General features: G+C 44.1%; 1 protein-coding gene across 1 annotated transcript in view; it reads right to left on the bottom strand.

Annotated features, from left to right (window-relative positions):
- Positions 1 to 3,046: 3,046 nt before the first annotated feature.
- TNFAIP8L3 (TNF alpha induced protein 8 like 3) overlaps positions 3,047 to 23,549 on the bottom strand; it is a 40,105-nt gene continuing 19,602 nt past the window's right edge. The window contains exon 2 of the mRNA XM_054565429.1: positions 3,047 to 4,538. Within this exon, the coding sequence (XP_054421404.1) occupies positions 3,976 to 4,538 (563 nt within the window). The 3' untranslated portion in view covers positions 3,047 to 3,975. The remainder of the gene's footprint in view (positions 4,539 to 23,549) is intronic.

The raw sequence follows: 23,549 nt of genomic DNA, 5'->3' as shown, positions 1-23,549 counted from the left end.
CCTGTGGCCTTTGAGGCCCCACCAATGAGTCACCACCAAGGGCAGGGTGATACTCACTCGCTACAAGCTTATACTTTCATATGTTGTAGCGATATTTCTCCAAACTGAGAATTCCCAGATGCCCATATATGCCTGCAGACCCCTAGGGCATGCCCAGGCCTAGTTAGAGAAACAGATTAAGTAAGTTAAATTCTTTTCTCTCATTAGAGTTGGTCCATCTGCATGAGTGACGTTGTAAACACAAAGAGAAACTCAAACCCTGAAGCCAGAAGGCGTCATCTGGCTATAAGGTAGTCATCCTCACATGATTCAGACGGTACTGACGTTGATTTTTATAGAACTCATGGACTCTTCCCCCTCCAGCTCACCCACCCCAGAACTCTCGGGGATTCCTAGATGACATTTTGAGGAACAGGGTTATAGAGCAGTCTTTCCTCTAACAAGCAAGACCTCACTCTAAGGAAAGAGCAGGAGGTGGGCCTGGTCTGGGTTGTAGCCCCTATAGCAGGGTCAGACTAACTAAGGGAAACCCACTGACCACAGGGTTCTGAGTTGGGAGGGCCTTGGCAACCTTCTTCAAGGCCATTTGATTTGTAACTCTTGTCAATATCCCAGTCCATTACCGAACAGCCCCTGCTAATGCAATGTCTTGGCAGCCAGATGGCTGATCTAGAATTTTCACGGATTAGTTTTGCTCTTGACGTCTGGGACCGTGTTAAATTAAAAACAAAACAAAATAAAACAAAAAAAAAAGCCCGAAAGATATTGGGGCAGAGGGCGTGCAGGCCTGATTTGAGCTTGCTTTTTATATATAAATGAATACAAGAAGTCCATTGGAGCAGCCAGTGAGTGTACTGATTTGCTTCTGAAAAAAGTACAGATGGGGAAGATGGGAGTTTGGAGGAGATGCACAGATGGAGCAGTCTTTTCATTTTGATTTGTCACTGAGCAGAGACCTGGAGCTGCTGAGGGTGTCAAGGCCAGCACAGGCAGACGTACAGAGGGAAAGAGTGACGCAGACACACGCAGGCACAGCCGGCAGGGAATGTGTTCCTGCAGGGTGCATACATGGAGGACACGTACCAGGGTGGGGGGGAACTTCAGCACGAGTCCCTGGTGTTCCCCCTGGGGACAGAGCTGAGTGCTCAGGGATGGCTGAGATTCCAGATGACAGACAAGCTGCTCCTGCCAACCCCCCACCCCCTCGAAGAATGAGTCCTGTCTCCGCCTTGGATTTGCTCAGCCAGGCATTGCTCTCTGGTTTGTGCAGGGCTAGGTCAGTGGAGTGATTTTGTACTTTTGCTTGTTTGGAAATCAGTTTTCTTTCAGGTGCCACTGACACGGAGGCATGCCCATGCTAACCTTGTTTTTGTGGGTTCTCCTTATTGAAAATTTTGTACAGAGTGCTGAGCAAAATGCCCATCTGCTAGCCTGTCACATTTTTTTTCAGCGCAAACAGCCTCTTTTTGGGTTACTACATTGTCATGTAAAGTATTTAAAATTTGTGAGTTTTTCATTTGGTTGACAGAATTCTACAATTAGTTGAATTTATATGCCCGTGTGTTGAAATGTATACACAGGGTTGGTTTTGGCTTCATTTAGAGGAATGGTGGGTTACCCGTGTCTAGGGCTAGCCCGGCTCCCCCTGGCTACTACTGATAAATGAGATACACCCGGCTGGCCTTGCAGTAGAGAGAGCTCCTTGGCTGCCTCCGTGGGGAAGCCTGAGGCCGTGGAAGATGTTTTAGTCTACACTCTATTGTTGCTCTTGCTGAGACCTGCTGGTGGAAGAGCTGATCTTCTCCGAGCAGAACAAGGAGGATGCAGGTCCTGTAGAGACTCAGGAACTGTCATAACTCAGCCTTCCTTTGCTGCCACCGCTGTGTGCTGTGGCCTGTGGGCTGTGGAGAACCTGCAATCTTCTTCGGCTGGGGATCCCGCCTTCTTCTCTGCTGTGTCTCAGATGGGCAGAAGACAGTTCCACCCATTCTATTTGGTTCTCAGTTCTCTGGATAGGCCCCCCTGCTCAGTGGAAAAAGAACCAGCCCTCAAACTAGAACACGGTCCTTAATCAGATGAGCACAACAAGGCAGGCATTGAGGACTCTGTATGTGAAAATTCATTCAGCTACTGCTGAGGTGTTTGCTGTCTACTAGAAGGCCAAGAAGGGGAGCTGTCTGCCTGTAGTTTCTACCAGCTCTACTCGAATTACTGACGACTTCCCCAGCCCAGATGTGCACAGGGCATCACTGTTAGTCCTCCAGTGTATGAGAAGGCACTAGGCTAGGCTTGTCAAAAATGGAGAACAGTGGATGACTTAACTCTTCCCCATTCCTCCCTGGACATCCTTCCTATGAACTAATTCTGAGTGCTGGTAGCTGAAGAACTTAACTGAATGGTTTGCACTGATGTTGACATGGGAGCCAGTTGAGGCTAAACAGCCACTGTAGATTTGTTTCACATGTTCCCAGAAACCACCACTTGATGCTCCTGCTAGAGATCATGGGGTAGCATAAACCAGAGGGCTGAGCTAATGTGGTATTTTACAAAAAAGTGTCACAGGACAGGAGGTAATGCAGGAAGAGCATGTCTCTTAATGTGGTGTCCTCCAGGCAACATTATAAGATAATATATTATCCTGATGGTTGTTAAGATTCTGATGAAAAGATAGCAGGAGGCCCTGACTGGTGTGGCTTAGTGGGTTGGGTGTCATCCTGCAAAGCAAAAGGTCACCAGTTCAATTCCTGGTCAAGGCACATGGCTGGGTTGCAGGCCAGGTCCCCAGGTGGAGGCATGTGAGAGACAACCAATCGATGTTTCTCTCCCTCTCTCTCCCTCCCTTCCCTTCTTTTCCATAAGCTAACTCCCCCTTGACCAGGGGCACAGGCCCCACCTGGTTTCCCCTGGGGCTACTTCCCCTCAGGGTCTAAGTGCAGAGGTTTTACTCTTCATTTTCTTCTTCCTTTAAATCCCATTATTCTTAACACTGTATATACCTCCAAGGAATTTTATTTTTCAATCACAATTCCAAAACCTCTTATTGGAGGGGTAGTTTCAATTTATTAATGAACCAGAGAAAACAGCACAAAATGACTATGAAAGGCCAAGACAGACAGACAGGGGTTCATTTTTGCCTGACTCTGCTGTGCATGCCAGAGCAAACCCTCCCCATGTCTCATGGCTTGTGCCCCCTGGGTGAGGGAAGGCCAGTCCTGCAGGTGGAGCACAGTTCAGCTTCTGCGTGATGGGTGGGAAACTCTACTTGCCCGCTGGAGGATCATAAATCTGTACATCTGAGATCTAAAAGATGACAGCTCTTGAAAAACATTTTCCCAATTGCCGCTATATTTTTTCATGTCTTTAGATTTCATTTTTAATTTGTTTGAAATAGCACATCTAGAGACAGATTGTAAACCCAGCCCACCACAGACTACTGTTCTGTTCCTTGCTGCTTAATAGTCTAGATTCAGACTGATCCCTCTTATACTCTGAAGAGAAAATAAGACCCTACATTAGTATTTTCAAAAGCGTGACCATACATTGTTTCATTTGATCCTCACAGCAGCCCTGGGAGGCAGGCGGGTGGGCATACCATGGTTCCAGGATCCAGAAACTGGAGTCGTAATTGGTGGAGCTGGGAACCAAACCCATGTCCTCTGACTCCTGGTCCAGGGCGGCTCCTTCCACTCCACAAGATGAACTGAGCTCTCCTTGAAGAGCAGGGCAGCCTTTCTGCTTAGAATAGATGAAATGTCCTTTGGGCTTGCAAACAAAGGTGACTTTAAGTACAGACCTCATCAGCAAGCTCAAGGAATAAATACCTGAGCTCAATTCGGCATCAACATCGGAGGAATGAAAAGGACAGAACACGGGTGTGTCTTTGACAAGGGTTTCTTCCTGTTTTCTTGATTCTCACCTAGATCACATTGGGTGCTGTAACATGAATGCAGCAAAGTCCAGGAGGAGGGAAGGTATTCAAAGGACGTTCTCATCAAGCAATTTATGGATTCCTTCACAAATCCTCTTGAGGTTGGGTCTACAGTCTCCATCCAGACTATAAAGGGTAGAGAGGAACTCCACATCAGCAAAGTGGTTGAAGACGTGGTTGATGCGCCCGTGGGTCCTGGGTGTCAGGTGTCGCTGTACCAGTTCATGCACCAGGTCCTTGCACTCGTGTAGGAGCTTGGAGAGCACGTTCCTATCAAAGGTGAATTCCACCTCATAGAAGCTGATGATGGTCATGGCGGTCTGGTTCAGCTTCTTCCTGAACTTCTCCACAATAACAACCTCCTCCTGGTTGAACTGGTTGTTTCTGTAGAGGATCCCGATTTTGATTGCCACCTTGATTAAGTCTTTCATGATCTTGTGGGCTTCCTTCTTGTTGTGGGTGTGCTCTTTGGTGACTTTGTAGAGCTCATCAAAGATCTCACTGCTGGTGTCATCAATCAACATGTTGGCCACGGTTTTGCTGGCTATTTTGCTCAGAATCTTCTTCTGGGCTTGGATGGCGAGGCTCTTCGAGCTAAAAACATCAGGACCTATGGTAAGGAAGAAATGAAAGTTATGGCAATATGAGAACAATTTATTATTTTTTCTACAAGTGAAACACAGTAATTTGAGCTTAAGTTCTTAGAGCAAAAACTCATACTTTTATAGCCCATACTCCCTAACTAAACCCCACCCACACCTGGTTGCTACACTGCCTTGTCCACATGACATGTTTGTTTGCTCTCTTGAACCTTCTAAATTGAGCTCTTCCCTCTCTGGAAGTGCCCTCCCCTTGTCTTGGCCAAATCTCACCTTTTTTAGACCCATTCCATGCATACAGCTTACAGCCTTCCAGACTCTATTAGATCACAGAGGACTCCCTATAATGGAAACCATTCAGTTTTGCAAATTACACAGGAGGAGAGTTATTGCTTAATGACAAGAATGTAGTCTTTTTTTGACCGAGTTTCAGAATCCATACTTCATGGAGTCTAAGATGTATATTTTTCCAGTTTGATATCTCGGAAACCGAGGTGCATCTTACAATCATTGTTGCCAGGAGAGAGTTGTGCTATAGTTGTCGTTACCTGTGTGCACATCAGTTTACACAACAGGAGCCAGAGATTTGGGGGAAAAGTCAAGAGCACTTTTGTAAGAAATATTGCCTCACCAGTGCTCCCGGTGGCATAGAAAACCGCACTGTGTGGGAAATTAGACACCGACAGCTCCAAGTCAAAGGTGCTTCAATTGGTAACACCTTGAATGTGAAGAAGCGTAGAAAAACTACAGCCAATTTATTTCCCTGTTATTTTCCACTTTACAAATGAAAAAAGAGCCATACATGTTAAAAATAATACTATGCCTAAGTCTAAAAAAGGATGTTTCAATAAATATAAAATAAAAATTCTAAGTAATAAGAAAGCAATCACAATTTAATTGGCAGCATCTTTTTCTCTCTTAAGAACACATAAAACAGCATTTTACAATCAATGGTGTCTTAGATCTGATGAAATACCCCAGGAAGTCACCAATTAGCTGGAGCTGACATTTGAAATTAAACCCCCTGGTCAGCCTTACTCGACAGTTTTTATGTGTACTATTATTATCTTCCCAAGGAGATGCAGGTTGCCTGAGGACAGAGGCAGTGTCGCACCTAGCTCAGTTCTGGGCACAGGGATAGGATGGTGTCTGTTGTAAAGCGCCAGAGAAATACTGCAGAAGAATAAGAAGGGAGTAAAATACAGCGCAAATGTACACTTAAAAAAAGCAAAAAACACGAAGAAATTTTCCTTTGGGAGTTGAAGGTCCTCTAGGATCTTAGGGCTTTTGCCCAAGGCTCTGTGGCCATGTGGAAGTGACGTGTGACAGGCAGAGTGGATGGCCAGCCAGCCCCACTCCCCAGCTTCTGCAGTCCCTTTCTGCCCCCCGCCCCCATGTCATGTCCCACCCCCTCTGTCCACTCCGGACTCATTCCCTCAGTGGACAGCGATTAATCCCTGGACACTCAGGTCTTAATAAACACTCAAACACAATTTAGACACAGGCCCCAGAGCGCCCTCCACCCGCACGGCTCCTCACGGGCGGGCCCCGCCTCGCTCCCTCAGCCCGGGGTCCTTCACAGCTGCTTTAGCTCTCGGGCCCCTCCCTGCTGCAGGCCCCCAGTGGCACCTCCTGGAGTGCGGCCACTGCAGTGGAAGGAGCAGAACCGGAGTAGTGGGTGCCGGGGCCTCTCACAGCCCCAGGAAACTCTCTCTCTCCAGTTTGAGACAATAGAATCTTCAAGCAACTCACAGCCAAGTATCCCTGACCTGGCCAGGATTTTCCCGTCAGCCTCAGTGCAAAGGGAGTATCTTTTGACTCTTGACCATGAGAAAGCCCAACTTCCTGATTTATACTTTTCCAGAGTTTGAGACACATTCCGGCCTCGTCTCATCATCCACTACGGTCACCAGACCTTTGTGTGAATAACCTTTGTTCCAAAAACATCAATTTGTCCTCCAAAGGCAAATATTTACAGGCATTTAGGATGTGCTAAAGATTGCGCTGTATCTTTGAAGTCAGTTCCACAGGGGAAGCATAAAGACGTCCATGCAATGGCCCTGCTCCAGTTGCAGTAAGCGCATGCCTCCTCGCAGGGGCGCTCTGCTGGGAACAATGAAATCTAGAGAGACCTGTTCTGGAATAACGAAAAATGAGTCATTTCTTTGGAGAAACAGTTCCTAAAAATTGCCTGAGAATCAAGTCCTTCAAGAGGCTGTCCAGAAATGCAACAAACATGCATTTCCACAGAAGCAACACGGCAACTAAATAGGTGTTCACTAACGTGAGCTCTGCGGGAGCAGGGACACATGTCTAGGCCCCACTGTCCGTCCAGAGCCTAGCCCATCGGCCACACGTGGCAGCTACCGGAAGACTGAAGGGAGCACTGGCTCTGCAGCAGGCGCTGCGTGGTTTTTAACCCTAAGAGCTGGGTGAAGCCGTATTTTTACGAAGGCTTCCCTGCCAGCCTGATTCCAAGCCCCCACGTCTCGCCCCCGGCATTCCCAGCGTTGTTCTCTAGACGTGGCCGCCACCCCTTTTGCTCATATATGCCCCATACGAATTTTGAAAAACTACAAACCCCTTTGCATATTATTTTAACTTGACAGCAAGTATTTCTTCACCTCATGGTTAAATAGTTCTATTTATAAATAGATATAATTTCAAGATAGTGTAAATACTGATATTTTAAAATTAACCTTTTAGGTTATTCTGTTCTATGTGTCCATTATAACAAACATTGTAACAGTGCAAAAAACACACATTACTGGCCATTTAAAAAAGCTGGTGGGATGCCATTTTGGGACCAAATTCTTTTTGTCCTTTGGTTTCTCTGCAATTATTGAACATGTACTGTTTGTTCAGCTTTGTATGAAGTGCTACAGGGGATATCCTCCCAAAATATTTAACTGGGTGCTACTTTGAATATGGTCCCGCAGGGAGGTATGATATAGACAAATGAAACAAAATAGAGAACCATGAAATAGCCTAAACTGGTATGAGTGACAACAGCTGGGGGAAGTTCTGTGGGCTCCGGAGGTGAACTTGAACGTGGGTCGGTGGGGATGGCTACAGTGTTAGGAGGTGGTTTCTAAAGGCATGGAAACAGGCCAGTGATTTTCCCCAAGTCACACAGGCCCTCCTACGTTTTCAGCCTCTCTCTTGCATAAACATGTGTTATTTCTCTCCAAAGGGATTTGGGTACAAGTTTTTTGATGAGGGCCCAGCAGGGTCACAGGTATAGCACATCTGAAGCCTGAAAGATCAAAATCATAAGGAAAGCTTTAAGAAAAAAACAGCAAACGACAATAAGCAAGTTCCCCCCTCTACCCTAGACTGCCGGTACTAACATCTTCAGGCAGACAGCCAGTAGTCAGCAGCCCCCTTCAGTGCTTCTTGCATGCTGATTACAGGACCCGCTGATTGCGATGTGCCCCGCCGCGCGTCCTTTGGAATACTCTCCCATTAGATGCTCCTGGAAAGAAGGCTCCATGGTCACTGAGTTTGTAGATGACTATATATTGTGACTGGCTTTTGATGATTCGCCATACCTGGTAGCTTATTAAAGGTCTTGAGATGTTCTGCAGTAAAGATATCTGTGTAGTTTTATTTAGCCTGCCACTTCTCAAATGTACCGGGCCTTAGGGAAAAAATGAGAGAGAGAGAGAGAGAGAGAGAGAGAGAGAGAGAGAGAGAGAGAGAGAGTGTGTGTGTGTGTGAGAGAGAGAGAGAGAGAGAGAGAGAGAGAGATCTTAGGGAAAAAATGAGAGAGAGAGAGAGAGAGAGAGAGAGTGTGTGTGTGTGTGTGTGTGTGTGTGTGTGTGTGTGAGAGAGAGAGAGAGAGAGAGAGATCTCCATACAGCAATATCCCATGGTATACATTACTGGAAATGTAACGGAAGGACTGACAGAAGTAACCTGAAGACATCACTCTAGACAACTTTTATAGCTCCCAAGGATCTGTTGGGGAGGAGTGGGGAGACACTGCTGTTTCTAACATACATGCATGATTTAAGGAGCGTGTCTGCCCTGTGGGAGAGCTGGGAGGGGCGGTCCTATTCAAAAGACTTTTTGCACATGGAAACCTTGGGCTTGTTTCCTACCATCCTCTGCCTCAGCTTCCTGCAGAGGGACCATGTTGGTGACCTGCCCCCAGGAGCAACACCGCAGGCTGAGAGGAAGAGTGTGAACTTTAGGAGCCAAGGTCAGGAGGGAGTGCACTTGAGGTATCTGGGGAGACAGGCCTAACTAGTGGGCACCAGTTTGTTTTGTGGAAACACCATGAGATCTAGAATAGGTCTTGGCAAAAACTTCTTAAGCCTGTGTACAAGGATTCAGAAGACTCTTTTTGCCAGGGATGATTCTCTTAACCATATTTGAACAAAAGTTCCTATTCCCTAGCCATAAAAAGCAATGGATTGTTTACAGTACCTCAGGATCTCTGAGAATGGAGATTAAAAACATGATTATGCAGTATTATACACCTCACCTGACAAGCACAATGAGACAAGACTGAGGAAGCTGCAAAATTCATCCTTGTAGAAACAAACAGGGACTTCCTTAAACCAAGACTGACGGAGGAGCTCAAGTGAAAGAATTACAACGTCAGTGTTCTGAGAATAAGCACCCTTAGAACACTCACAAGCAAAGGAAAAGTACCAGAACTATGTTGGGAGAATGGCATAATAATGGTTGTGAACTAGTTTGGCGCAAGAAAGCAAAACATAACGTAAGTGGCCGTTTTCCCTGCATGGGAAAGGGCGGGGGCCAGTCTGAGTTGATGTTTCTATAAATGACATTCTGCCATAGTACAAGTGATGTATGTTTTTACATTTCTAGAAAACATTGAGCTCTCCCAGATGGTGAAATGCCAACCTGGGAGGGATAAACAGCAGGAAGCTGGGTGAGTGGGTAGCAAAGAGGCAGATGAGCTTCAACATGGTAATAACAAGGTAATACATTTGGGGGAAAATAAAGTAAATGATGGGTAGGAAAGATGATGGTCCCTGAGCTGTCAGCTACAGCCCGGAAAAGAGCTCTGAGTATCAACCCAGGACGTGTCATGGTAGAGAGGGGCTGGGGGACAGACTCAACTCTTCTCTCCGTACTCACAGGACTAAGGAACTTTTCTACCTCTGGTTAAGATGTGGAAAACTTGTATGAGTGTGGATAACTATCAAAATTATAAAACAGGAAATTATCTGTAATAGCAGCACTCATACAGTATCACTTAATTTCTGTCAACAGCTTAAGATGACGACCAGGAAGAGAGCTAGCTAAAAGTGTTTGGCAGAAGATAGGAATGGAGCCAGTGCCCAGAGAAGAACACTCTATGGAGCTCAATAAGCACCATCCATTATGGGCTGTCTAATCTTTTGGCGTCTCTGGGCCCCACTGGAAGAAGAGTTGTCTTGGGCCAAAGATTAATTACACAAACACTAATGAAAACTGATGAGCAAGAAAAAAGGTTTTAAGTAAATTTTTGATTTTGTGTTGGGCTGCATTCATGGCCACCCTGGGCCCCATGTGGCCTGCGGGCCCCGGGTAGGACACCCCTGTGAGACCCAGGGTACAAGGAAGGGGGGAGGGGAGTTCCTAGGGCAGGGGGAGGGGAAGGGAAAGGCCCTGGGCAGAGGGTGATCTGTGGTCATCCATGTTTCTGGCACTCAATCATCTACACTTAAGTGCTGGAAGAAAAGTTCAAGCAAGTCTCCTTGAGACAGAGCAGCCTCCCAAATAACTTTGAATTTGAACTTTCACTATGAGCACCCACCCCGCTGCACACGCACTCAGAGAAGCTGAATGAACCAGCCACGTCCCACAGGTTCCGTCCTTCACTACGATAAGGGGCCAGGAGTCCGTGGGGAGATGGACACCCTCTCCGCTCCCTTCCTGCTTTTTCGTCTGTTGTCTGGGTAAATGATGAAGACGGGGGGGGGTTGACTCTGGGGTAACATGGTCTGCAGGAGAGATATCCACACAATGTTAAAACACCCGGAGGAGACACTGCCTCAACGTTAGTTTTCGGTTGTCCCTTTGCATCTATGGGAACAAAATTACTAAGAAATGATAAAGTAGTGCTTTGAAATGCAAACCTAACACAGTTACGGTTTTCAGAAAAACTAATTTGGTTCTTGCATCTCCAAGCGGAGTCAAACTGGAAACATTTTCCTTTTCTCATATAGAACTGTTGTTTATCTACTGCTGGAATATTAAAGAAAAACCACAGCACTGGTGGAAATACAATGAATTAAAATCTAGGAAGGGACCTTTGAGTTAGGGGCATGCTGGAAACCTTGATCCTTGCCTCCCCCAACAGAGAAGTGATCAAGCTTAGAAGCTTATGAAAAATGCCTTTTGTTGGTTTAATCCCTTTCATACTTGAATGATGCCATTTTTAAGACATTAAGATAGGCATTTTGGGATACTTTAAAAGGCATCACAGTAAAATTTAGATGGCCCTGGACGCATTAGGAAATGGATTTTTCTGACTAAGGGTTAATCCAGCACCAACCCTACCTTCCGACTGAGCCACCTGCCTTGAGGACATATCCCCTGCACTCCTCCTTGCTGAGAACACCGGAGGTCCCCAGATTTCCACCACCTGGCATAAGAAGCAAGCAGCATGTGGGGCCTGTGGGTGGGGTCCCCATGACTTGGAAGGCGGCTGCCACTACCAGGCACCACTAGTGGGCGTGCATAATGAAAATATTAGAACCTCTATTCTGTTTCCTTGTTTTCTAATGGGATAAATTAAGCCTTGCTAATAATTAACACCCAGGCTGACCCTAGGACCTGCGGTAGCCGGTTAGACAGACAGAGCACGGTAGGAATGATAAGCCAGGTACGGAAGGTCAGCAGGGCGGAAAGCCCCGGGGGGCCTTCCCTCCCCAGCGTATCACTGGTCATGTGGTTTAGATCCCTTGACCTTTCATATCGCTGGGCATGCAGTGTGGACCCTCCTCTGACCTCTCCTCCCCTGGCATGTCACTAGTCACATGGTAGTCCCCTGTAGCAGAGGAACAAGGGGGCCAGGGAATGCCTCAGATGACTCCCAGACAAGCCCTTGCAGAACCACTCCCTTGGGCATTAAGCCCTCAGACAATGAGGTTCTGATCAGCATCAAATAACCTTAGGAACAAAGCCCTGAGTCTGTTGAGCACAGAGACAGAGTTTTGATCAAATGAGAGACAACATCTAGGCCTCAGTTGTGTTTCAGCTTCAGGCCCAGAAGAGCAGCAAAACCAGACAAAACAGAGGCCGTGGCTGACATCAGGACCAGCTGCAATGACCCTACCCCAGCTCACACCAACAAGTAGAGACCCCCTTCTTCCCTCAAGGCACGTATAGTTGCTTTCTTCCTCGTAAGCCCCAAGGGTCCTTCTCTTGTCTTTGTAACTTGTTTCCTGAGTCACTTCTTGCCCTGTGACTTTCTAAATAAACTTTTGCATGTATTGGAGTTCCTTGGCTCTGAATTCTTTTCGTAGCTGAAGTCAAGGACCGAGGTCTAACAACCTGGGGTGGGGGCTGGAGGGTGGGTATTTAGTGTATCCCTCACCTGTTTGTTCCCTTTCAGCAATTTTGATTAATTTTAGCATATGTGTATGTGTGCTTGGTTAAAAAGACTCACTGATTATATTATTTAGTTCTAACTAAACTAACCCTCACAAAATGGACCAGTGATTTCAAGCGATTCCTGCAAGAAACACAACTGAGGACTGAAAGCAATATGCTAATCATGCCAGCACAAGTGAACAGCACAAAAATGGCTTTTCTGCAACCCATCTAAAAGGTAACAGTAATGATCTAATCAGATCTGACAAGAAATGAGCCATAAAAGTTTCAAAAATTCTAATAAGATGATGTGAAATATGGATTTCAACACTTTTACTTGCCTTGAGATAGTCCCCGAGGCAGTAGGAAGCCACAGCAATTAGCAAGACAGTTAAACGCACTGTGATTTTGATCCTGGCTAGTCCCGTGGGTGACGGGGAGAGGCAATGAAGCACAGCAGACCGCTGGGGGCGGGATGAGTCAAGGATGACGCTGAGTGCGCTGAGTGCCGTCTCCTGGCTGGGGAGACGGGTGGGGTGGGGTCATTAAAGCACCACCAACTGAGACAGGCATCTGGGAGCAAGGGAGGAAGATGGCTTCTCCAGTCCTGAGCACAATGAGTTTGGGGGCCCCTGGGGAGCATCTGGGCCACCCAAGGCTGTGCGGTGGGCACCTCCAACTCAACTTATCCTGAGTGTCCCATTTTCCCATCCAAACCCTGTTCCTTTCCATCAAAGCAATGTGAGGTGGAAAGACCTACCTTCCCTAAATATTTAGCCAATTAGGGATCCTGAGGGATAACAGGTTCTTCCTTTAAAATGCAAATACCTGTTGTGATGGTGATAGTGCAGTCTCTAGTCACAGCTTGCTAAGCATCACTGTAGATCACTGTAGTCAGAGACATGCTGTATCCTTCCTAGGCATTCTCTCTTCCCTGCCTGGTCCATCACCAAACTGCCCCTATTCCCCAACGAAGACTATGAATTATTTAAAAAGAAGAATTGGAAGTGAAAGGCTGGCTTGAGTACAGGAGTGGGGTGGAGGATGGAAGGAGAAAAAACAGAATTGTCAGAAACAAGGAATGCAGAGGAGGGGATTTCACATCAGCCCATCTCCCTTTGCCACGTGACCAGTTGTCCCTGCTCCAGCTCCAGCTTGGGCGCCTCTGAAATCTGGCCTTTGGCTCAGGCCTGGGAACAGGCACAGAGTTCTGCCTTTGCCATTGGTGGCTGCTCAGTCCTAGAGTGCATTCATCCTGTGGTCTGGAGTGAGAATAAAAATGTTTTTTGGGGAGCCAAGCATGAGGAAATTACTTGGCTGTATCGGATGTTTTAGGGCACTGAACAAAGACATACAAAAGCAATGATAGTCAAGCAGGGCACGTCTTATACGAAAATAAATTCAGACTGTTGCAACACCTCACACTGAGTAATTACACTTTATTGATTATGCTATTACAGTTGTCCCAATTTTCCCCCTTTATCCCCTCCACCCAGTACCCCCAATCCCCTCCAGCAATCCACCATTCCCCTTAGTTCATGTCCATGGGTCATACGTGTAAGTTCTTTGGCTTCTCCATTTCCCATACTGTATTTTACATCCCCCTGTCTATTCTGTACCTACCAATTTTTACTTCTTAATCCCTGCACCTTTCCCCCCATTCTCCCCCTTCCTCCTCCCAACAGATAACTCTCCAAATGATCTCCATATCTACGATTCGGTTTCTGTTCTGCTTGTTTGCTTAGTTTGTTTTTTAGATTCAAGTGTTGATAGTTGTGAGTTTGTTGCCATTTTAATGTTGATAGTTATGATCTCCTTTTTCTTAAGCAAGTCCCTTTAACATTTCATGTAATAATGGCTTGGTGACGATGAACTCCTTTAGCTTTACCTTGTCTGAGAAGCACTTTATTTGCCCTTCTATTCTAAATGATAGCATTGCTGGGTAAAGTAATCTGAGTTGTAGGTCCTTGCTTTTCATGACTTTGAATACTTCTTGCCAGCCCCTTCTTGCCTACAAGGTTTCTTTTGAGAAATCAGCTGACTGTCTTATGGAGACTCCTTTGTAGGTAACTATCTGCTTTTCTCTTGCAGCTTTCCAGAGTCTCTCTTTATCTTTAAACTTTGGCGTTTTAACTATGATATGTCTTGGTATGGTCATCTCTGGGTCCAACTTGTTCGAGACTCTCTGTGCTTCCTGGACTTGTATGTATTATTTCCTTCACCAAATTAGGGGAAGTTTTCTTTCATGAGTTTTACCAAATAAGTTTTCAGTGTCTTGCTCTTTCTCTTCTCCTTCCAGCATCTCTATGATTCGAATGTCGGTACATTTGAAGTTGTCCCAGAGGCTCCTTGGCTTATGCTTGGGTTTTTTGTTGTTTTTTTTTTTGGATTCTTTTTAATTCTTGCTGTTCTGATTGAATGCATTTTTCTTCCTTGTGTTCCAAATCATTGATTTGATTCTCGGCTTCATCCACTCCACTGTTGGTTCTGGTATTTTTTTCTTTATTTCATTTAGTGTAACCTTCATTTCTGCCTGGGTCTTTTTTATGCTGTGAAATACCCAGTGAGTGCCTTGAGCATCCTAATAATCAGTGTTTTGAACTCTGCATCTGATAGATTGCTTATTGCCATTTTGTTAATTCTTTTTCTGGAGTTTTGTTCTGTTCTTTCATTTGGGCCATATTTCTTTGTTTCCTCAGTTTGGCAGCCCCTCTGTTTGTTTCTATGTATTAGGTAGAGCTGCTTTGACTCCTTGTGTTAGCAGCATGGCCTATTGTAGAAAAGCACACTGGTAAGTTGAATGGGGTGGAGCCTCAAGTAATTGCCAGGGCGGGGCAACCTGTGTGAACCAGTTTGATGGAGTCTCAGATATGGTGTCACCACTGTGGCTCTGGAGGGGAGGGCTCAGAAAAAGGGGAAAAAGCTGCTGCCTGGAGTCTGAAGTTTTGTCCAGGAGAAGGCTGTCTCCCTGCACTCGCCTTGATGCCAGACACTTCTATTTCTCCCCGTATGCCACTGGTGCCTTTCCAGCTGCCACCCCAGTGCTGAAGCCCAGAGGAAGTGAGTATGCATAAGTCCTAAGTCTGTTGTGGACCCTTCAGGAGAAGACTCCTGAGAATCCCTCAGTTTCTTTCACCATGCCAAACTCCACTGGCTTTTACAGCCAGAAGTTATGGGAACTTATCTTGCTGGCACTGGAACTCTAGGCTGGGTGGTCTGTTGTGGGGCTGGGATCCCTCACTTCCAAGGTATCCCTCGGATTTTTATCTACCACATATAGGCGTGGGACCGTCCCCACACCTCTTCATGCATCTCTGCCCCTCTACCTGTCTGGATGAATGTGACTTCTTTAATTCCTTGGTTGTCATACTTCCATACACCTTGATTTTCTGATGATTCTGGGTGATACTTGTTTTGTTGTTGAGTTGTAATTTTTGCTGTGGCTGTGCAAGGAGATGAGCCATGTTTACCTATGCCTCCATCTTGACCGGAAGTATATAAATAATTTCACTTTAAAAGCAGCATTTGATCATCTTCAAGATGAAGACCAAGTCTTTTTTCATTTCAGAAATAAATTTCTGGGCCTTGAAATAACTTATTATTTCAGGTGGAGAAGAAACATTGGCAGGGGCAGCTGTAAGACTTTCTAGCTCATTATATCATCTTGTCTTCGTTTCTCCCCAATCTGTAACTCAATTGAAAACGATCATGTCAGAGATAATGTTAAGTATTGAGCACAGATTATGTGCTCAAGGTAGTGCATACCATGTATTAGATACTCATAAGAGTTCTGCAAGAGAGGGCCTGTAAGCCCCATTTTAGAGATGAAGAAATGGAGGCACAACAGATTTAAGAAATTCACTCAAAGCTACGAGGCTAGTAAGTAGCAGAGCTGTAGTTCAAATCAATTCCAGACACAACCTGTTATCTTTGCTTTCATGCATCTGCTTTCAGAAAATTGTCCTAGGCTCCCTAATGACTGTGATTTCTCACTTATTTGAGATATTAAATAGGCCTCAATTAAAACCCCCACTTAACAAGGAGATTTAGATTTCATCCTTTTTTTAAACACAAAAAGCCCATCTTATTATACAAGAGAACAATACCACATATTCATCAAAACTGAAAGATACATGAAGCTTTTGTTTTTAAAGGGAATTTTATATGTTTCAACAGAGGTACATAGTGATTTTGTTTTTCATATTGATTTTACAGCCAGCTCTGAGAAGTGAGTGAGCGATCATTTTACTTATCAGAGCTAACTGTGAAGTCACTGGGTGGGGGATGAATCATCTCCAACTCAACAGGTTAATTTTGGAGAGCTGAGAGATATTTTTGTCTCACTGCACTAGAAGAACAACCATCACGTAAAACAACATCTACTTACATGATTTCTTTAAACAGCACTTATTCACCCCCTCCCCTACTCTCTTTTGCATCTAACAAATAACTAGTCTCTCCAAATGGTACACATTCAGGCATAGCAATAACGGAGTCCACCTTATGTGTGCTTTGTGCACAGTAACTCATCATATCCTTGCAGCAGCTCTGTGAGCAGGCACTAATAGCATCGCCGCCACCACCATCATCATTGTCATCATCATCAGTAGCAGTAACAGCATTTTACATGCAAGGAAACCACGGCAAAGGGAGATTATGGGGCTTGCTTAAAGGTACCATTTCAGAGTGACAGAGCTGATCAGACCCGGGCAGGCTGCCCCCGAGTCCTGTGCTTCAACTCGCCACACTAAATGGCCATTCATGAGGTGATAAACATCAATTAGTTTAAATGGTTTGTTTTTTAATTATTGTGCACTTTAAGATGGAGATTGAGTAGGTGCTTTTCCTCAGATGAATTAATTTTTTAAACACCATGATGCATTTGAGATGTATAGACAAAACAGAAGGTAATTATAACAAACTCTACTTGAGTGGCCACCACCCAGTTGGAATACATCTTAACATTTTGTCCTCAGAGACAGAGTGAGGTAAAGTCCTCTTTGTTTTCAACTCCCTCTCTTTCCCTTCTGTCTCTCCAGATCTAATTGTACTTCAGAAGTTGGTGTGTCTTTGTCTCATCTATGTTTTCATACTTTCATCTCATGAGTATGCATGCATCGACATTCTATTGCTCAGAGTGTTTTTAAACTTCAGATAAAGGTGCCATCCTACAGATTCTTCAACTCTTCATTCAACATCCTGCTTTCGATATTTATCCAATTTAGTCATTTAGTTGCTTACATGAATATGCTATATATCCATGTTTCCTGTTGATGGACATATAGGTTCTTTCCACTTTCTGCAATCAGCAAAGTCCACAGACATGTCTCTCTGTGCACACACACAGCAGTACACCCAGAGTGCAGCCGCCAGGCCCTATGCCAGAAGCTGCCAATTGCTTTCCGGCGAGCCTGCACTAATTTTCGCTCCCAGCAGCAGTGTTTGAGTCCCTGTGGTTCCACTTCCTCGACAACACTTCAAATAGTCCACCTTTTAATGTTTTGTCAATCTGATGAGTACAAAATGGCATCTTGTTTTAATATAAATTTCTTTGACTGCTAGTGAGAGTCAATATATTTTCTGTGTATATAGAGCATTCAGGTCTTTCATCTATGAATTGTTCATTCATATAATTTACACATTTTTCCCCCTCCAAATTCAGTTGTATGTTTTTTTCTGGCTAATTTGCACAAGTTTTTAATATATTACAGATTCTAATCCTCTGTTGATCACACTATCTCCTCCCAGGCTATAGCATTATATTCTACCTTACTATATGGGGTCTTTAGTCATATAGAAATTAAAATTTTTAAGAGTCACCCTTAGCAATCTTTTCCTTTATGGTTAGTGTCCCGCCCCCATCATATATTCCCCCATAGCCTCTTCCACCTCCACCCACCCACCTCCTGGCACAATCACCACACTGTTGTCTGTGTTCTTTCGTTTGTTTTTTTTTTCTTTTTTGCTCAATCGTCCCATGGTTATTGGTTTTTGTATCATGTTGTTAAAAATCCTTTCCTGCCATGAGGTGATAAGTGGGTCTTACATTCCCAAGTCTTAAAGTTCTGCTTTTCACATTTAGGTCTTTAATCCACTCAGAATTTATTTGTGCATATTGTATGAGGTACACATTTCTCCTCACAATTTATTCAATTTATTGAATAGTTCATTCTTGTGCTGATCTGTTAGGCCAACTTTTTCTTATGAAGTTTAAATATTGCATGGGCCTGAGTTTTTTTAAATTCTGTTCCATTGAGCAGTATCTACTTCAGTACCAACACCACACTATCTTAATTACTGTAACAATTACTGTAACTCATAGTAAATTTTTTCTTAAATATATATTTTATTGATTATACTATTATAGTTGTCCCATTTTTTTCTCCCCTTTATTCCCCTCCAACCTGCACCCCTCCTCCCACCAGCATTTCCTGCCCCACTTAGTTCATGTCCATGGGTTGTACATATAAGTTTCTTGGCTTCTCCATTTCCTATACTATTCTTAACCTCTCCCTGTCTATTTTGAACTTATTATTTATGCTTTTTATTCCCTGTACCTTTTACCCAATTCTCCCCCAACCCCCTCCCCTCTGATTTCCATTTCTGTGATTCTGTTCCTGTTCTACCTGTTTTCTTAGTTTGTTTTTGTTCTTGGTTTTTTTATGTTCAGTTGTTGATAGTTGTGAGGTGGTTGTCATTTTACTGTTCATAGTTTTTGATCTTTTTCTTAAAAAAGTCCCTTAACACTTCATATAATAAGGGCTTGGTGATAATGAACTCCTTTAACTTGACCTTTCTTGGGAAGCACTTTATCTGTTCTTTCCTTCTAAATGATAGCTTTGCTGGACAACTTGTCTTTCATGACTTTGAATACTTCTTTCCAGCCCCTTCTTGCCTGTAAGGTTTTTTTTGAGAAATCAAATGATAGTCTCATGGACACTCCTTTGTAGTAAACTGTCACCTTTCCTCTTGCTGCTTTTAAGATTCTCTCCTCACCTTTCATCCTGGGTAATGTAATTAGGATGTGCCTTGGTGTGTGCTTCCCTGGGTCTCCCTGAGCTCCAATTTCTTTGGGACTCCCTGAGCTTCCTGGATCTCCTGGAAGTCTATTTCCTTCACTAGATTGGGGAAGTTCTCATTCATTATTTTTTCAAATAAGTTTTCAATTTCTTGCTCTTCCTCTTCTGAGTCTGGCACCCCTACAATTCGGATGTTGGAATGTTTCAAGTTGTCCTGGAGGTTCCTTAGCCTCTCCTCATCTTTTTGAATTCTTGTTTCTTCATTCTGTTCTGGATGAATGTTTATCTCTTCCTTCTGTTCCAAATCATTGATTTGAGTCCCAGTTTCCTTCCCTTCACTGTTGGTTTCCTGTATATTTTTCTTTCTTTCACTTTGCATAGCCTTCACTTTTTCCTTCATTTTGCGACCATACTCAACCATTTCTGTGAGCATCCTGATTACCAGTGTTTTGAACTGTGCCTCTGATAGGTTGGCTCTCTTCATTGCTTAGTTCCATTTTTGGAGCTTTGATCTCTGTTCTTTCATTTGGGCTGTACTTCTTTGTCTCAGTGCCCCTGTTAGGTTGGAAGGGGCGGAGCCTTAGGTATTCACTAGGGTGGGGCAACCCAGGTTGTTGCATTGTAATGCTGCATGTGGGGGAGAGGTCTGAAAGGGAACAATGCCACTTGCTTGGCTCTCAGCAGCCTTTCAGTCACTTACCCTGCTTCCCAGAAGCTAATTGGGCCCTTCTAGAGCTGATTCCCAGGTGGGTGGGTTTGTGTATGTTCTAGGACCCTGTGGGTCTCTCCAACGAACTCTCCTGTGAGGCTGGGAGTTTCTACAGCTGCCGCATCCGTCACAGGTTTTTACAGCTAGAGGTTTTGAGGCTTTCTTTTCCCCACAGTGGAACCCTAGATTGTGCAGTCTGTCTTGCTCCCCAGCTGTTCCTCCTGGTTTATCCTCGTGCAAATGTGGGACCGCCAACAGCTGCCATTTTGCCCACCTGGTCCTTCAGGCCCTGCCTTGATGCACGTCCTCTCCACCCCTCCTATTGGTCTGGATGAATGTTTCCTGTAACTTCTTGGTTGTCGGACTTCCATACAGTTCGATTTTCTGGCAGTTCTGGTTACTTTTTGTTTTTAAATTTGTTGTTGATCTTTTGGTGTGAGAGGAGGCAAAGTGTCTCTACCTATGTCTCCATCCTGGCCGGAAGTTGTAACTCATAATAAATCTTGATAGGTCATAGGGAAGTTCCCTCCATTTTATTCTCCTTACAAATTATCTTGACTATTCTTGCCTTTACTCTTCATATAAATTTTAGGATCATTTGACCAAATACCCTGTATTTGAATTTGTATTGCCATTAATACCTTGTATTAATCTGAGGTAAACTGGAATCCTTATATAATTTTGTTTCCCATCCAACATGATGTATCTGTCCATTTAGTCAGATCTTCTACGTCCTTCAATAATGTTTTATAGTTATTCCCATAAAGCTACTGCATATCTTTCATTAGATTTACTTCTAGGTACCACGTAGTTTTGGTTGCTACTATAAGTGTAATTTTTTTGTGTTATAATTTCTAAATGCTTATTAATGATATATTGGAATTCAACTGATTCCTGTATTTTTATCTCCAATTGAGAGATTATGTTGAGTTCTGTTATTAGTTAGTACTATTAGATTTTACGTAACACATCTTGGATTTTTTTTATGTGGACAACTACAGTGCCTGTACAAATGACTGTTTTCTTTGACCTTCTATTTTTTTTTCTTGCCTTACTGCATTGGTGGGAGCCTCCAGTACAATGCTGAATAGTCAGGGTGCAATGGCATCCTTGCCTTGTTCCTGACTTAATAGAATTGTCTCAAAACTTTCCCACCACATATGACATCTGCTGTGGGATTTTGTTGGATATCACTTACCAAGTTAAGGAATCTTTCTTCTGTTACTATTTTGCTAGAGCTTTGTATGTTTGAAGGTAGAAATGTATATATCTAATATTATCAAACACTTTCTTTGTACCTGTTGAAATGATCATATGGTTTATCCCTTTTAATATGTGAATTTAACCAATTATGTATTGAAAGTCCCTTTGATTTAAGTCATCATTGCTTTCCCAAGATAAGCCATACTTGGACATGATGCATAGGTATTTAATATACTGAAGAATTCTAGTAGAAAATACTGTATTTAGCATTTTGCAAATATCCTCAAAGGTGAGATTTGTCTATAACCTTTTTCCCAGCACAGTCCTCATCTGATTTTGATGACAGAGTAAACTATCCTCATAAAATGGACTGCATTGCTTTCTTTTTCTGTTCTCTGAAGGTTAATTGTTTTCTGAAGGCTTAGTAAAACTTACCCACAATGCCACTTGTGACTAGTGTGTATTTTGAGAGTGAAGAATTAATTTCTTTAACATTTATTCATGTGTGGAAGAGCGGTAATCCCCTAAAACAACAAAAACTTACAATTTTTTAACAATCATTTTAAGTTCTCTAGATTTTTCTTTTCTTTTCCTAGAGCACCCACAAAGTAGGCAGTCTCTCTGAATGGTAGATCATTCTCAGGAATAAAGTGATAAACACCATCTACTGGTATAATTTTCAATACTATCTTATTTTGAGAGGGGAGACTGAGAAACCATTTCTCAAAATATTTTTTCTTCAATCTTTTTATTAATAAAAAATGATATATGAGTACTGAGAACAGTCAGAAAAGACAAATGAGCTAAAGGAAGAAAATCAGTCCCCCACAATCCCACCGTGCATCATGGTTAGCATGTCTACATTTTTCCAAACATTCTCCCAGGCATATACATTTTAATATTCACAAACATGGGATCAATGGGCACTATTTTAATCAGCAGATAGTCACAAATAACACAGCATCAGGAGGAAAGGGTGTTCAAAATTGCCTATTGGCACATAGCAGCATTCCCTTCTAATGACCCTTCCTAAGCCAGGAGGTGGCAGGGGACACTGAGGAGGAGCCCCCATAAACAGACTTGTGGCTCTATGCACTCCATCCCAGCCCTCCCACAAGACATCTGCTTGTCCCGTGTCAAAGGACATGCTGAAATCAGGGGCCAAAGGTCAGCTCACCCCTTGGCAAGGATGGCTCCAACCTATGCCATCTGGCTGAAGATAGCCAGGGGGATGAACACCCAGCAGTACCAGGAATCAAGTTTGCTCTCCTTGAGGGTGCTGTCTGCCTTGGCTGCCCTGGCCCTCTGTGCCTACAGCTGGATCCCCTGCCCCGGTAGAAGAGGCAGAGGGACAGACTGCCTGCGCCAGCTGGAGGCGTCCTCTCACAGTGAGCCCCTGGACAGCTCTCACACCCGGCTTCAGCACAGTGCTGTTCCCGTGCTCCACCGTGAGTGGTGCTGAGTTCTCACAGGACTGATGCTCAGAGGGCTTGTGTATCCTCACAGTTAGGGCAGTTCGCCATGTACAAGGTGATCAACAAGTGTCTGTTAAATGAATGAATGAATGAATGAATGAATGATTTCCTATGTTCTTTTTCATTCTTTAAGGTCCAAATTCTATCTGTTCAGGACACATAATGGAATGTGTGTATTCATGCAAATGCCTTCTGAACTCAGCATGGGGTCCACCGCTTGTCTTTCACATGGAGCCACCTGCCTGGCCCAGGTGGGGCTGCCTGTCTGCACCTTGACAAGCAGCAGCATCACCTGGGGCACCAGATGCATCGCTCACCACATGCTCAGTGTTCAATTCCAGCAGGAACCCTCTCTCCACAGATCCCCATCCCTCCTGCCACCCCCAAAGCCTCCCCATTCACGCTCACCAGCTATTTTAACACCCAGGAGCTGTTGGGGATCAAAATAGCACAGGCCACGTCTGTCTCTGGGTGATCCTCTCTCTCTGCTGTCAGCTCTCAAACTGCTCACCACAGCAGTCACCCAAAACCCAGGCCCGGGCCACCAGGCTGCTCACAGGACGCCCGTGGGATGCCGAACGCGGAGCTGTGGGAGGGTGCCAACTTAGTAACATGTGAAATTAGTAAACAGATTGATGCAATAAAAATGTCAGTCTTTGGAATTCTTCTTTTTTTGAGTGTAGATATAAAATCTAAAATGTTAAAAAAGCAGGCAACAACATGGAACAAACTCCAGTCTATCTCGTAAAAAATAAACACAATATGGCCTGAGATAGTGGGTATTTCAGCCTCAAGAATGAAGGCTCTTGGAAGGTGCTGGAACTAGATAAATATAGAAATGCATGAACCTTCAGCTTAGTCAGCTTTAAAAAAAAAAAAAGAAGATACACAGTTAGCTGTATTAGAGAGGTCGGAACACACAAAGGAGAAGGAACCAGAAGGTACTTCTGGATGGGAGATGATTTGGCAGACAGCACCATGACTTGCTCAATGTTCTACTCAATTTTTTTTTTAGTGAAATATCAATTTTGTTCAATGACATTTTTGGATTTCAGTCAATCT

The sequence above is a fragment of the Pteronotus mesoamericanus genome, unplaced genomic scaffold, assembly GCF_021234165.1.
Source record: "Pteronotus mesoamericanus isolate MK-2021 breed Mesoamerican mustached bat unplaced genomic scaffold, CSHL_Meso_final contig_164, whole genome shotgun sequence".
NCBI classification, from domain to species: Eukaryota; Metazoa; Chordata; class Mammalia; order Chiroptera; family Mormoopidae; genus Pteronotus; species Pteronotus mesoamericanus.
Note: the sequence above shows the minus strand (reverse complement) of the source record. Positions and strands in the feature narration are given on the sequence as shown.